At 51.5% G+C, this 15,943-nt stretch overlaps 1 protein-coding gene across 3 annotated transcripts in view; it reads left to right on the top strand.

The window, feature by feature from the left end:
* Window positions 1–14,163, top strand: part of SLC6A6 (solute carrier family 6 member 6) — an 87,890-nt gene extending 73,727 nt beyond the window's left edge. For all 3 annotated transcript variants that reach the window (XM_016940534.4, XM_016940535.3, XM_016940533.4), the window contains 5 exons: window positions 1,954–2,091; window positions 3,217–3,319; window positions 3,868–3,968; window positions 6,460–6,630; window positions 9,654–14,163. In XM_016940534.4, the coding sequence (XP_016796023.1) occupies window positions 1,954–2,091; window positions 3,217–3,319; window positions 3,868–3,968; window positions 6,460–6,630; window positions 9,654–9,794 (654 nt within the window). In that variant the 3' untranslated portion in view covers window positions 9,795–14,163. The remainder of the gene's footprint in view (window positions 1–1,953; window positions 2,092–3,216; window positions 3,320–3,867; window positions 3,969–6,459; window positions 6,631–9,653) is intronic.
* The last annotated feature ends 1,780 nt before the right edge of the window (window positions 14,164–15,943 follow it).

A 15,943-nucleotide genomic window follows, 5' to 3' on the forward strand; every position in this document is an offset into this window, starting at 1 on the left:
TCCTGACCTCAGGTGATCTGCCTGCCTTGGCCTCCCAAAGTGCTGGAATTACAGACGTGAGCCACTGCACCCAGCCGGGACATGGTTTTTTTAACAAGTTATGAGAGGAGATGAGAGTTGGAACCCACTCCTCCTGCACCCAAAGAGCTCGCCCAGCCCGCTGACATGGGTTAACAGTTATCTCCCACTTGCAGATTTACTCTAATAATTTCAAATCTTTCTCAACATCCCTGCCAAGTGGGCAAGATCCTCCCATTTCACGGAGAGGCAAGTGAGGCTCGGAGAAGCCAATCACACAGCTGTTAAGCAAGGGAGGGCTGAAGAGGCTGGTGGAGAAGGGCAGTGTTCTCCGGAAGCGCCAGGAACTGAGAAATGGGGGTTTGTGCTGGTCTTGGCCCTGATTCACAGCGACACTGACCTTCCTGTCTTTAATTTCCCCATCTCAAAAAAGGAAAGAACCTTTGTTTTTAGCTCCTTTTGAAGCTTAAGTGTTTGAGCTGCAGGTTTGCTATAATTCAGTGGCAATTTAGGTTCAAAACCCCTTCGGCAGACACATGAGTCAGAGGTCAAAAAAGCAGCCTCTTCTCTTGGATCCCTCTTGAGAGCCTCCTGCTCGTCTTTTCCCTTATTCCTGGTGGCAGTCTCATCTCTCCAGCCCTTGTCAGCACATGAAAGGGATTTCTCCTCGTTTGTGTTCCTTCCCTGGATTTTCCTGCAATGCGTCCCAAAGGAGGAAGGGGTTAGATTTCTCTGGTAGGAATGCTGGGGAAACGTCCTTCCCAAAAGCCTCGTTCAGAGGAAAGGACATCTGGGTCCAGGTTGAATAAGCTCTTCAACTTTTGAAGGAATCAGATAGGCCTTGGAGGGTGTGTTGGTTGGCAGGGAAGTTTGGGTGTAGCCATCCAAATTTAAAGTGCTGCGTGTGCTCTTTAACCCCAAAGCTTCTCTTTTAAGACTGTGCTACATGCACAGATGCCTGCACACAGGAGGAGAGGAAGAGCCGAGTCTGGAGACCATCAGCTGGGCATTAGATCAATGGCGATGCCTACCCACAGGGTGGAGTTTTATCAATTAAAAAATGAGGCAGCTTTCTGTGTAATGATGTGGAACAACCCCCAAGATAAATGGTTAGGCACGAGATGGAAAGGTTTAGAAAGACTGAGAATTCCCCTGAAATGTTACCTACAGAGGGGCCTTTTCCAACCAGCTTCTTTTCCTTTGGGAGCCCAGGGATGGGTTCCTGGAGTCCCAGGCAGCAGGTGGTTACACAGCGTGTGTGCGCACATGCAAAGTCCTCTCATGGGCTTGTGATCCCCAGAGGATTGAAAGCCACTGTGTGAATCTGACCTGAACTGCCTGCCATTCCACTGATGGGGAAACTGAGGCTCAGACTTCCCCTGACCTGCCAAGCAAGTTGGTGCTAAGGTCCACCCATTCATCACATTTGCTGAGCAGCCAATGTGTCTGGCAGGGCTCGGCATTCGAGACCCAAAAGTGAATGTGATACCACCCTTATCTTCCATAAGGATGGAGATCAGTGAGGGAGGTTGTCATGGCAACACATACATGCCCCTGAATGTGCCAGGACAGAGGGTCAGCATTGGCTTCAGAGGCGCAGTTGTTCTCAAGCTCAGCTTTGGAGGATGGGGAAAGGCATTCTGGTGGCAGGAACAGCCTAAGAGAAGATGCAGAGGTGTGGAATATTTGGCCAGCTCGGTGTGGACCACTGAATGTTGCATTGTCTGACACCAAGGAGTGGCAGGCGGGACTCCCCAGGCACAGTCAGGGAGGCCAGGCTTCCACACTTGGACTTGATCTCACAGGCCAATTCTGGACACAAGGATGGTCACATCTGCTCCTGCATTGTGTGTTCCTCGGCCCTTCCCTCCGAGCAGCAGGCAAGGGTGGCCTGAGCGTCAGCCGCTCACCAGCTCTCTCTCTTCCCCTCCTCAGTTTGTTGAAGTCGAAGGACAGATCACATCTTTGGTTGATCTTTACCCATCCTTCCTAAGGAAGGGTTATCGTCGGGAAATCTTCATCGCCTTCGTGTGTAGCATCAGCTACCTGCTGGGGCTGACGATGGTGACGGAGGTAGGTGGCTCTCTCAGCTGTGTTTCAGGCTTGGTGCTCCAATGCCCTCCTCAAGGCCATAGTGGAGGCAGCAGCTGGGTGAGAGGGCCAGGCAGGGGCTTCATCTCCCAGCCCCACCCAATTCAGGGGTCCTGCTTGGACCAACACTGGGGGCAGCACGAGGGGGCTCAGGAGCCCACAGCTGACCCAAACTACCCAATTATTTTGCCTGTTGCTGTGGCAACACTGTGACCACCCGCTGCCCTCTGTCCCGGGAAGAGGATCTTCAGCCGAAATCCATTTCACAACAACTCTGTTCACCCCTGACCATGTGCCCTTCTCAGGCCTGGGGGTGGGGTGGAGACATTCTCAAGGGTAAACGCAGGCCTCCCAGGAAATACCACAGCACCACGTAGAGGTGCACCACCTTGCAGGTCACCTGCCACAGGACCGAGTCCTGGTGGGTATGGGTTGATAGGGGGCACATACACTATTCAGAGGGTGAGCAGGGGCCAGGAGGAGGGGCGATTTCAGATGCAGACAAGGGAAGCAAAGAGCAGAAGGGAACAGGAACGTCTAAGACGTGTCTAGCAAGAGGCAAGCCAGATGAGATAAAGATTGTACTAAGAATGGAAGCCTAGCATCAAAGCCAGGGCACGCTCTCTCCTGCATGCCCCCCCCCCCCCCCACCTCCCCTGTTCCCCAGGAACGGGTCCCATTTAACAGTTCTCCGAAAACCCAATTCAGGGCTTCACTTCACCATTTTTCCTTACCAGAAGTAAAAGTGTTTTTCTGGAGGTATTTGTAAGAACCCCTACCCTGGAAGTCAGATTTTAGGGCCACTCACTGAGCAGCTGGGTGACCCTGGAGTCTTCTCTGTCAGCTGCACTTGGTGTGAAGCACCTCCTTGGGAAGCAGGCTCCCGTGGACCCATCATTTTGCTTTCATTTATCTGTATGTGTGTTTTTAATTACATTTGTCAAACATGAAGTTGAGTATCTTTTTGTATATTTATCTGGTCATCAGAGTCTTTGCCCATTTTTCTCTTGGGTTTTTTTATCTTATTGATATGCCAGAGCTCTTTGTATATGAAAGAAATTGGAGACCAGGTAGGAAATCGACCTTCTGTGGTTTTTTTCTTCACAGGGTGGCATGTATGTGTTTCAGCTCTTTGACTACTATGCAGCTAGCGGTGTATGCCTTTTGTGGGTTGCATTCTTTGAATGTTTTGTTATTGCCTGGATATATGGTGAGTACAGATTTTTTCATGTCCTTTCTCAAGGTTCTCCTTTGGGCTTCTCTACTTAGAAGCTTCAGAAGCAGAGAATACTAACAGGAATTCAATTTGAGTTGAACAGTAGGCCCTCCCTACCTAGACTACACAAATAATCTCACTGTAGCCACACTGAAGATCCTCCTGGTGCTAAAGGTGTGAGGTGTGACTGGATGTTTTCACAGATTCAGAACTTGGTTGTGCAGGACCTGGAATACTCCTTTTTTATCTCCTTGAGGCCTTGGGTTTGAGTTTGGGCTGTGCCTAAGCTTGCACACCTAGGGTTTGGAGTGTGCCTAAGATTGCACACCTAGGGTTTGGAGTGTGCCTCAGATTGCCAGAAAAATACAAGATGCAGAGTTATATTTGAATTTCATGTAAATGTCTGTTTTTGCCACACTTGTATATCCATGGTGTGGAGATGCAGAGGCCTGGATCAGGTCCCAGAGACCCCACTCATGGCCCCTGAGCTGCTGCTGGCCTTGAACGCTGTGTCAGAAAATGTCCCCCTCTGTCTCTTGCAGGAGGTGATAACCTTTATGATGGTATTGAGGACATGATTGGCTATCGGCCCGGGCCCTGGATGAAGTACAGCTGGGCTGTGATCACTCCAGTTCTCTGTGTTGTGAGTTCCATTTCTGTGGCTCTGGCTGGTGGCCTCTTCTCCCTGGGGCTTGACATTTTCACCCGCTAAACCATCTTTCATGCAGCATCTGTTCAGCGTGGGCTTATAATAAACCCAGCTTCAGCGCTGCCTGGGAGAGGGGAGGAAGGCTGCTCCAGGGAGTTAGCTTGAGTTGAGTTTTGAAGGATAAGTAGGAATTTGTCAGGAGTAGAAAACAAGAAGGGCATTTCTGGCAGAGGAGCCAGCCTGTGCGGGGCCAAGACATCCTAAAAGAAGAGGGTATATCTGGAGCATGTTGAGAAATCCAGGGGATCCAGAATTGAAAGCACATTCTTTCTCCAAACCTTCCAAAGTGCATGAGCTCTGTTTGGGTCACTGGGGAAGTAGAGGGGCCTTTGGGATATCTAGTAGAGAGGTCATAGACATTGGAAATGGGGTGTTTCCATGGAGAGGTGGGGGTAGTAGCTTAGAGAGGGGAAGTCCTGGGTTCTCCCAAGGATAGGGAAGCTTTAGACTCGCCCAGGCCCAAGGGTATCAGTGTGCCACGTTGTTCTTCCCACGAGGATGCTCTCGCCCACCATGTTGGAGTTGGCCTTGGCACCTGCCCATGCAGTCTGCTTCATGGTCCCACTCCAAGGTGCCAGTGAGTGGAATTCTCCATGGCAAAGCCGTCAGGGTTTGCAATCACTTGTGATCATTGGAGCTTATTGCCAGGGAGACCACATCCATCCTGCCATTCACGGCTCCACTATGGGGAGCACGAATGGCCCAATATTCCTTGGATTTAGGAGACAGGTGCTGAGGACAAATAGGCCCTCCCCTCCGTGACCTGCTGTCAGGCCAGACTAAGTCAATGTTGCTGTTAACTCATGGTATGACCTCAAGCAAGTCACTTCCCTCTGTGAACCTCAGTTTCCCCACTTGTAAAACCAGGAGACTGTGAAGGAGGACCCCGGTGGCAGCTGATGACCTTAGACTGTTACTGTTATTTAATATGCATATGAAGCCCTTTCCTCTGAAGTGCAGACTTTCTCCCACAGAAATAAGTAATGGTAAGAGCCAGTAACCACAACAATTGGCGAGTTTATCGTTGGAGATGAGTTTAGTTGGCCCACCTGTGTTCTCATCCTGGTTTAATGTTTGCTTGTGGGCAGCTCTTCTCACCACTCTGACCCTCGGTTTCCTTATCTCTCTCCCCGAGGAGCTGGATACGTCAGAGATAGGCTGCATTCCCAGGTGGTGAGATGAGGTCACCCTCATGGAGAGGAATGGGAAACAGGCAGGCACTGGCTGCAAGCTCCTCCTGCTTGGGAGGGCCCAGGGCAGCATCTCTTGGGACTCACTCATCTGAGCCACAGCCCTACACGTAGGGACGGGAACAACAGCAGGGCCAGACGTGCAGTTGGTGCCCAGTAAAAGATGCCTGCAGGCTAGTGCTCTCCCTTGCCCATCACCGACTCTGCTTTAGAAAGATGCATCTTCCTGTCAAATCCCAGTTACTAGGTGTTGAAGAGTTAGGCCATTTTCACATTATGGAACAATCCGAGGCCACCCTGGGCCCTCCTCAGAGATGCTGTCATTCTGACTAGAAGCAGAGGCCCCGGGAGCCCCCAGCCAGCCTTAGGTGCTCTTCTCACAGGGAAAGGTGGGCTTTGCTCCCTTGAGAGGCACAGGGCTGACCCCACCCCACCATTCATGCATGCTGATGGCCACTAGCCATTAGCATGGACCCAGGGCTGGGCTGTGGACACCGAACAGGGCAAGGCCCAGGTGCCCAGGCCCCTGCTGCTGGTGGCTCAGAGATAGAGATGGAGGGTGGCAGTGGGGGAAGAAAGGCTTTCATCTACGCTGCTAGCACTTATGGTGCACTTGTTATATGTACCTGGAGCTGCACTGGGTGTTAAAGAAATAGGATAAGACACACACATTCCTACTCTCAGACTCACAGTCTGGCAGAACACATGTGCCCAAGAGATGGTTACAACCACTCGCTTTCTGGAAGGAGAGGTATGGGTGGTGCCTGGGCAAGTAAGGCAGGCCCAGTGGAGCCAAGTTAGGATGAGAAGAAGATGTGGGGGAAAGAGGGCCAGGCAGAGGAAACAGCCCATGCCAAGACCCAGAGTTCAGTGACAGAGGAGCTAGAAGGAATTCTTCAGGGTGGCTGGAGTGTGGACACGGAGGGAGAGCTGAGGCAGATGAGGGAGGAAGGGGTACAGCTTCTGCTGACACTCCCGGCCGCACCGAGGAGTTTGGGCTGCATCTGCTGGCACTGGGAGCCACAGAAGGGTTTTGAGCAGGGAAACGACTTACTGTGTTTTTACCGGGGGTGGCGGGGGGATCCTTATGGCAGCAGAGAGGGGTGTGAGTTCTGAGCCAGTCCTTTCCCAAGGAGAGAGACCCTTCCCTCGGGTTGAGGCCAGTCCTAGTCCCAGAAGCCCCCCACTCCCCGATGCCCAGGACCCCTCTCCTGACTGCCCCCATCTCTCCGCAGGGATGTTTCATCTTCTCGCTCGTCAAGTATGTACCCCTGACCTACAACAAAACATACGTGTACCCCAACTGGGCCATTGGGCTGGGCTGGAGCCTGGCCCTTTCCTCCATGCTCTGTGTTCCCTTGGTCATCGTCATCCGCCTCTGCCAGACTGAGGGGCCGTTCCTTGTGGTAAGTGCTTGGGCCCAGGGCCAGGGGAGGTGGGAGACGCGAGGCCAAAGGTGATTGTTGTCAGTTTGCTGCGTGATCCCAGGCAAGTCACCTGCCCTCTCTGAGCCATAGTTCCCTCACCCATCCAGTGGTTCAGCTTATGGGCAGGAGAGTGCGTTGTGGGAAAATGGGAAGCAAGTACAGTTCACATGGGAGAAGGCTTTATAGAGACATTGGAAGCCGGGCTGTGGGGTGAGGAGGAACTTGCCAGATGGACAGTGTGAGAGGGAAGGTGTTCCTGGTGTTGGCAGGGTTGGGGTGGGCAGTGAGGCTGGAGAGGTGACTGTAGCTTTGGATGCCAAGCTAAGAGCTGGGGCTTTATCCTGGGACCAGTGGGGCCATGTTCCTGAAGCGGTGGGACAAAGCCAGGAGCCTAGGGAGGAAGCCTGAGCCCCACCCAGATGCCTTCTCTTATTGAGGAGCCAAATTTAGGATCATCCCAGCCCATGCTGGGGTCTTCTCCGGATCTGTGGCGGCAGCCAGACCTCTGCCTCTGTGCCTGCTGGGGCCTCCCCTGGCCCCACCTACCTTCAGCCTCCTCTCAGAAATTCCTCCAACAGCCCTGGAGATCCCAGGCCCTGGCAAAGGCCCGACTCTTTCCAAGAAATTCTTTTCTCAGAATCTCCCTTAACCTTTTGAGCTTGGGCTGGCTCCAAGAGTGCACTGTTTTGTTCTGGGCTGTTTTTATTGTTATTCTCTTTTAAAAATCTGGAGCCAGGATGTCCTGGGGCCCTGGCTCCCTGCTGGGCTGGGTCCTGTTTCCTCCTGGGCAGGGGAATGGCCTGGAGGTGGTGCTAGTGGCAGGGGAGGGAGGGGAGACTGAGGAAGCTGGCAGGGCAGGAGGAAATCCTTGAAACTGGGGAGGCCCCTGGGGTTATTCTGGAGCTTTTGACCCATTCTATTTTTTCAGAGGACAGAGGGCAGGACCCCAACCAGTCTTTAGCCAGAACGCTAAATGGCCCTATGAGCTGTTAACAGACTGAAATACTGGGCCTGGGGACAGATAGGGAACAGTGACTGTCCCGAGCCCTCCAGGTGACCCCACAATACTCCAGGCCAACCCAACCAGAATTTCCAGAATGTCCTTACTGTCCAGAAGCCAAAGGGTTCATTAGGGCACAGCAAGGGGTCTCTAAAGGTTCTCATTGGTCTAGGGGTCTCTGCTCTGATTGGTGAGTGCCCAAAGCAATTACATACCATTGGTTCGGGGGGACACCCAACAGATCACTAACTTGGTGTCCTTTAAAGCCTCATTTTAAAATATTGGTCCAGCCCACATTTAGAAGTTTGGGTGGAGTGGGGTTGGCATGGGGGAAAGAGGTGGGGGAGTGGGTGAGGGCAGGCTTCACCCCACACTGGTACCCCGTCCTCCTGTGCCAATCTGACTTCACCAAAGGCCCCTCTGAAGGCAGTTGAGCCACCATCTGTCTATCTTTCTTTATGTGCCCCTCAGGGGCTCCCACCTGCACAAGTCATCAAGGTGTCCTCCCAGCCATGAGCTTCTCTCTGAGCCAGGTTCTGGCAAACCCAGATCTCTGTCCCAGGGTGGTTCCAGCTCTGCCTGAGCCTCCTGTGTAGGCAGAGCCCCAAGTGGCTGCCTGGGGGTTTGACTCTCCTCCGCCCTCCCAGGCACAGCCCATTGTATGGATGTGGAGAGGCAAAGTGATGGAGGGAGAGCTGGCAGGTGGCTCAGGTGAGGGAAGTCATGGGGGTAGGGCTGGGAGCAAACTGGAGAAGGTGCTACAAGGAGGGGACCTGGGCCCGGAGTTGCCAGATCTTGCAGCTTTTCAAGAAAAGATGGAAAACTGGATTTAAAAACAAAAAAAATAGAGACAGGGTCTTGCTCCTTTGCCCAGGCTGGAGTGCAGTGGCTCAATCACAGCCTCAAATTCCTGGGCTCAAGCAATCCTCTTTCCTCAGCCTCCCGAGTAACTTGGACTACAGGCACGTACCACCATGCCTGGCTAATTTTTAATTTTTTTTTTAAGAGTTAGGGTCTCACTTTGTTGCCCAGACTGCCTTTAAATCCTGACCTTGAGCGATCCTCCTGCTTCCCAAAGTGCTGGGATTACCGAAAACTGGGTTTTTAAATGAAATACTGTAGCTTTTAATAAGCAGCTTTTAAAAATTTGTAACATACCTAAGTTGAATATAAATGTCTAGAAAGAGAGCTTGTTGTTTTGTTTGTTTGTCTTTCAACTGCTGGCCTATTCAAGTCTCTGAGTTGACACTTGGCAAGAGGTGGACTGGGGAGTGGAAGTCTGGTTGAGTCCCAGTTCTGACATGGATTTTCTGGGTATCCTTGGAGAGGGACACTCAACCAACTGTGAGGACAAAACTCACCCTGCTCAGGAGTGATCTAGAATTCCCATGCAGCTCCTATCTCTTGGAAGGGCAGCTCAAATGCGAGCAAGGTTCTCCAAGCCCTTAAGATGTAAACCCTGCTGGGAGGACTGGATGCCTTCAGGAAGCTAGGGAAGACCTGTCTCTGCAAGAAGGCAGGAAGTGTAGCTTATGGGAGGCTGAGGAGTTTGGAGTTTCTCCTTGGGGAAGGTGGGAGCCATGGAGGCTGCAGACAGTTGTCCAACTCAGGGCATACAAATGAGAGGAACTCAACTGCTGCTTTGCAAGGCAGAGAAATCAGGGGGAGAGAATCACAGGGAGGCATATTTTAGTTCCATAGAAGAAAAAAAGCACATGAAGGTTGAGTCCCCCGTCCCTGTAGGAACGTAAGCAGGGGTTTGGCCAAGGAAGGAAACCACCAACAGGAATTCCGCCTTGAGTCAGGGCCTAGCGGGACCTTAGGAGCGCTTTAGTTCAATTCCGTTATTTCCAAAAAGGACAAAAACAGGAGATCAGAGAGGGTGTGAGTTTACCAAAGACCAAACAGCACATGAGCCAATTCAGGAGGAGGCAGATGGCCCTGGCGAAGGGGAGACCAGGCCGCCTGACGTTTCCCCCTCACTCCTGTCATCCTTCTCCAGAGAGTCAAGTACCTGCTGACCCCAAGGGAACCCAACCGCTGGGCTGTGGAGCGCGAGGGAGCCACACCTTACAACTCTCGCACCGTCATGAACGGCGCTCTCGTGAAACCGACCCACATCATTGTGGAGACCATGATGTGAGCTCTCTCGGGTCGACGGGGCCGGCGGCTTTCCTGCTGTTTACTAACATTAGATTCTCATAGGACCAGGTTTACAGAGCTTTATATTTGCACTAGGATTTTTTTTTTTTTTTTTTGGTAATTGTCACAGAAAATGTAATTGTGGGTATGTGTGCGTGTGTGTGTGTGTGTGTGTGTATCGTGTGTGTGTGTTTTGTTTTGATTTGGGGGATATTTTGTACAAAAAGAAAACCCACGGGAAGATGTCCGTGGAGAGGCAGAGCTTTCATACTGAATTAGATGTATTTTATGGGAATTTGGTAAATTTTTCTTTGTATTTTTTTTTACATATAAGTATATATACACTTAGAGATTGTCATATACTTTTACCACTTGAATTGATCTTCTTGCCAGCAATAGATCTCATTTTCAAAAGCAATTCTTCGGTGCTGTGTAGCTGGCAGAAAGTTCTGTCCAGTAAACGCAGGATGGAATTTTCCTGGGACTCTACACCCATCTTAAGGTGGTATACCTTCCAAATCCTGGTTCAGATGGAAGAAATAGCAGGAGAGAGGACCCATTAGCTGGCAGACCCAGGGGGAAGAAAGGAGGGCTGTGAGGAGATACCTCATTAAACTTGGCTTAGTGAAGAAGAGAGATGCCAAAGGAATGAACCAACCCTTCACATAAAGGAGACTGGCTGAAGCTGAATGAGGAGGCCCTATAGCAGAAGTCTGAGTCTAAGAGCAGTAGAAACTTGTACCAGAAGCAAAATCCCACTTTTAATTTTGAGATGGTGAGTGGATAGTCAGTAGACCGTCAGAACCACTGGCCAGAGAGGGAGCTGCTAGAGATCCAAGAAGGCTGGCAGGAATGAGGCTCACAACTCAGCCTCGCAAGAGGTGGCAAAGGCACAGGAGGCCACAGTCCTTCCTGGGGCATTCCAGGCAGAGAAGGAGCAGAGGCTCTCCCGGCAGGAGCTGGGGTCTCAGGGCTCAGATGAGTCTGTTGCATTTGAATGGGGTCATAGCAGGTTCTGGTCATTCCCCAAGCAACATCTGAGCATCTCTTAAAGTTGCCTGCAGGAATGAAGCATGACATACCTGTTGAGGGACTAGGGGAGCGGTGGGGAGGTGAGTGGACCAAAGGATATAGGCCCCAGGCATGCAGATGGGCCCGGTGTCGGGGAGGGGTGCTTTCTTTCCTCATCTCCCCACTCCCCACTCTCAGCCTGGGAGACTCCTGCCAAGCCCTCATTAAAGATGCCACCCTGGGCTGCCCTGGCACCTAGCAAGGCACACCAAGAACAGCTTTTGAGTCTGGATCCTCCACTGGGGGAAGTGCTCCCAGTTCAGAACAAGGGCAGCCCGTGGTGCTGACCTAGGATATAACAAAGCTCTTCACTTCAAATCCCCTGCAATACCTGGGTTTACAGACATTTACCACCTGGGGACCCAAAAGAGAAGGCCTAGGAGAGTTTTCTAGAAGGTTGGGATTGTCAGGGTCCTGGCCCCCCAGAACTGGCTTGATCAAGGGCCTTATGTGGAGCAGAGGTTGTCTCTGAACCGGGAGAGAAGGTACTATATACCTTTCAAACCCCCAGGGCAGACACACCCCCACCCAGCCCCTATTTGGACCTAAACTGTGCCATTTGAACAGTCACTTCCAAGCTCAGTCTAAATGAAACCGAAACATGACCACGCACAAAGGCAGTCACTGCCTCGAGGGGTGCAGACCGCAGAATTTTCACAGCAGGGGCTCTTGGAACCCTGGAAACCCCCTTCTTGAATTTGGGAGGAGGAGTACGCCTTTGGTGTCCCCCTCCCAAGGGGCAATTCTGAACCCCATCTTTGGCAGGCATACATATTTCACTGTTTCCAAAGCTATCTACTCTGCCAAACAACACCCAGTCCTATTCCAAACTCTCAACGATTCTATCTTGTTCCTGTTTTTCTATGTATTTATGGTTGCCGTTGTGTCTGATTTGATTTTACTGTTTTTTCCCTGATTTTATGGAGTAGCATTGTGACCTGTTTTCCTTTGTCTTATATAACTTTAGTAAACTAACCACTGTCAATGATTGAGGGCAGGTGGCACGTGGGGAAGAGGGGACTTGGCACGCAGTGGCTACCTGGGCATTTGTGGTCATTTCAGTCTTCATCTCCCCAGCGGGGGCTCCCTGGGTGAAAGGCCACAGTAGTTTGGGTTGGTAGGCCAATTGCAACATTCTGGACATGGCCTGAGGAAGGCCTCTTCTTATAAGACTCTCAGACCAAATTCTAGACCAAAGGACACATGCAGACCAAGTCCCCAGGCCCCGCCTGGAAGGAAGGCCAGCCACCTTCCCCAAGTCGTTCCTCAACTCTCCCCAAGGCACCTGTCTCCAATCAGAGCCCTCTCGCCCAGCCAGCCCTGGCTCTGTGTGCAGAGCATAGCTCTGCGAGTACCTGTGTAATAATGCTTAACCTTCATGTCTCCGTATAAACGAAACTTTCCATGAGAGCTCATGACTCTGGTCCACCTGTCTATAGAGAATGGGCAAAGTCCTTCACCTGCTTTCTGCTTGGGATGGGTCAGAAATGCTGATGCCCGCACATAGCCCAGCCAGCCAGATCTGGAAAGGAAGCGAGGGGGTTTTTTAAATCAATTTTTTAAGATGAAGAAGTGGGAGACACTGCGTTGAGATGGGCCATGCTAGGGCCGCAGAGGAGATTTCCTGACGGTCAGGGAGAGAAGGGCCTCCAGGGTCCCCCTAACCCAACGCCCTTGTTGTAAATGAGGTAACTGAGGCCCAGGGAGGCACTGTGAGCCAGGAATGGATTTTCTTGAAACAGCTCTAGCTGCAGGTTCTCCGAGGTAGGTGCAGGGAATGGTGAGTGTATAACCAGGGCTACATCCAGCAACATCCTCAAGGTCTTCCTGACAACCAAAGACAAGCCTTTATGGAAAAGGAAATGCGCTCCCCTCCATGTTCAGGGATGAGGGGAGCAGCAGCAGCCACACTCCCACCATCCTCGCAGAATTGGACCCATGCTGTGGCTCCGTGAGCTGGGTGACTCCAGCCTCACCTGCACACCCCAGCCCTGCACGGGGCCCTCCTTCCTCCCAGCAGCCCTTGGTGAGCTAGGAATTGAGATCCCTGTTTGTGAAAGAGGGAACTGAGGTGCAGAGAAGCCAGAGGTGTGCCAGATCCTTAGGCAGGATTTAGATGAAGTCGCCCTGGCTCCAGACTGACCCCGAGGCTCTGCGGGGAGTTTCCAGGCAGCAGGAAGTGGCCTTGGATGCTCTCCTTCCAGGACAGCATAACCCCTGGGCCATGTGCAGCTCCTTCACTGCCCCCTGGATCCCCAGCATACCCCCAAAGACAGTGGGGAAACACAAGGGGAGAGCACAGCATGGCCCCTCCAGCCCACTTCAGGGCACTCTTGTATCACCCGGGTACCGCCACACTGGTCCCCCACCCAGCCAGCATCTCCCAGCACAGCCCCTCTCCCTGGGGAAATGCTCTGGGTAGCCAGTCTAAAGGCAGAGGCACCTAACTGCTCCCCGCAGCCCACCCCACCCAAGATTCAGACACAAGCCAGGAAAGGACCCAAGAGAAAATCCTTCAAGGTGGCCTGAGGTCCCATCCCTCCCTCAGACCCATGTGGTCCCAGGCCAGGCTGTCTGGGACACGGTAAATACCACCGTGTGCAAAAATCGAAGTACAAAACCACAAGACTAAACAAAACAAACCCAGAGAGCCAAACTTGTAGAGGTGGGCAGTCCAGAAAGCAGGGGGCAGCCCTCCCCCTTTCCTTCTCTCCCTGACCCTCAGAATATATATTGTTGTAATAGGAAGCATTTTTTCATTGTTCTCTTGTGGGTGTCACTACAGACATGTTCTGGCGTGTTCTCCGAGGGATGGAGCATCCTGTTATATATTTGACTTCAAATTGAGATGTTGGCTTCATTTTTTTTTTTTTACCCAATTAATCTCCCAATCCCTAGCAACTGTGACTCTGTATTTAGCACAAGAGAAAGCTGAGAATGTGGGTCTTGCCTCCTTCCAGAAATATGTCTGGCTCATCAGGACATTTTTTTAAAACTTCAAAATATTTTTAAGATATTTTAAACTTTTATAAAAAAAAAATCAACCAACAAGAGACTTTTCTGAGGAGGAACATTTGTATTTGAACAAGATCCTTGGTGTGTAGTTCAGTCTTGCAGTATACAAGCTTTTGTGTATAAATGTTTTATGATATGATTCCCTGTATTTTGCAGGGGTTTTTTTCTCTTTTGCTTTTTAGATAAATATGTATATCAATATTTTAAATTCATCTTTGCTTTTTTTAGAGGAGTTTGTAATCACCTTATAACATGAAAATAAACATTTCCTTTTTAACATCCAACATGTGTGGGTTGTGTTCTGGTGAGGTATTTCCCCCTCAACGTTTGCCAAACGCTTTACATTTTATAAAGGGCTTCCCATCCAATCCCAGGACGCTCCTCAAAGGTAGGTATTTTCCCAGGTTAGAGGTTCCCACATGGAGGCTCACAGAGGAGGCAGCTTGCTCGCTCAGGGGTACACAGCAAGTCCATGAAAGAACCTGGATTCGCACCCGGGCCCATGAGCTCTTGGCTCTACTGGCTGTACTGATTCTACCTGCTACATGCCCAGCCCTGTACAGCTGGGAGATCTGGCAGCAGTCACCTGAGCCTCAGTTTCCCCATCTGGAATAAACCATTGTCCCCATCAAGGCCACCAGGATGATTGGAGGTGATGCTGTTGGCCTTAGGTGCTCACCTGCTGCGGCTTTCAGTCCCTCCTTTTTAGCCTTGGGCTGACCTGCCAGAAGTGCAGAAAGCGGGTGGCGGAGTGGTGGAAAGGGTAGAGGAGGAGCAAACCTGATTGCCCTTCTCCCACTTCCCCACCATCAGGTGCAGGCGCTCATTAATACCCAGTTAGGGGCTCTCTGGGGTCAGAACAGGTCCATGTTTGGGGCAGCCTTCCTGCCAACAGCGCCCCCCACCCTTTGGGATGGACAAACTCGGGAGTCAGTTGAGCCCTTTGCCCAACTAACCAGACAAAATTCTCAGTAACTCATTTATAGACAATGTTAGAATAGAAGACCACCCTACCCCCATTTTCTGGCTCTTGCTGACAGCCTCTGCCTACCTCCCTCCCTCTCTCTATGTGTACTGGCCATGTGGCTTGTGTTCAAGCCCTGGTTCCATCCCTTACTACCTGTGTGGCCTTGGGCAAGTTACTCAACCTCTCTGTGCCTGTTTCCTCATCTGTAATGATGGGACAAGAATAGAACCCACCTCCAAAGGCTATTGGGAGGATCCAGCAAGCTCTTGCAAAGCGCTTAGAGCAAGGCCTGCTGCCTCCCTTGGCCTTTCCCCTGCCTACACCACTCCCAAGACAGAGTACTCGCTTCCTGGAAAGAAGCTCTTCCTCTGCTCACAGAACTGTGGCCTCCCCGGTGGGGCCTGGCCCTGGCCTCTGGGTCCCAGATCCTGCAGCTCACCTGCCCTAGACACTCTCTGGACACCCCAGGGCAGCAGCCAGACCCGAGGCTGCCCTCCTGCCACTACCTTCCCAACCTGGGCTAAAGAGACTCCATATGCAGGCACCACTGCCTGCCTCTGGCTTTCTGCTGCGCAGAGAATCAAATTCGTTCCCCCTACCCAAGCCTTCACGACTGATCCCTGCTACCTCCAACCTAGTCTCCAGCCCCATTCCCCTCCCAGGCCTTCTTTCTCTTCCTTGAGACCGTCAAACTCGTTCCTATCTCAGGGCCTTTGCACTAGCTGTGCCCGCTGCCTGAGACACTCTTCCTCCAGGTCTCCATGGAGGCTGGCTCCTGTCTTCAGGTCTCATTGCAAATGTCGCCTCTTGAGAGAAACCCCTCCTAATATTGTGAGCTAAAGCCCCTCACCCTGGTCCCTCTATCCCGTTACTCGCTTGTTTGTTGCACTTGATGCCTTTTGAAATAATTATTTATTTGCTTACTTGTTGATTGTCTGCCTGCCACCAGAATGTGCAGACATGACCTAAATCTGTCTGATTCATGTTGCCCAGGGGCTGGATGATGGAAGCAAATGGCAAACTTTTTGAATTAATGAATCATCAAAAGCAGGTGAGATGTCACCAGACCCATACAGAAGCTGACTCTTGCCAATCCA

Source organism: Pan troglodytes, chromosome 2, assembly GCF_028858775.2.
Source record: "Pan troglodytes isolate AG18354 chromosome 2, NHGRI_mPanTro3-v2.0_pri, whole genome shotgun sequence".
Lineage (NCBI taxonomy): Eukaryota > Metazoa > Chordata > Mammalia > Primates > Hominidae > Pan > Pan troglodytes.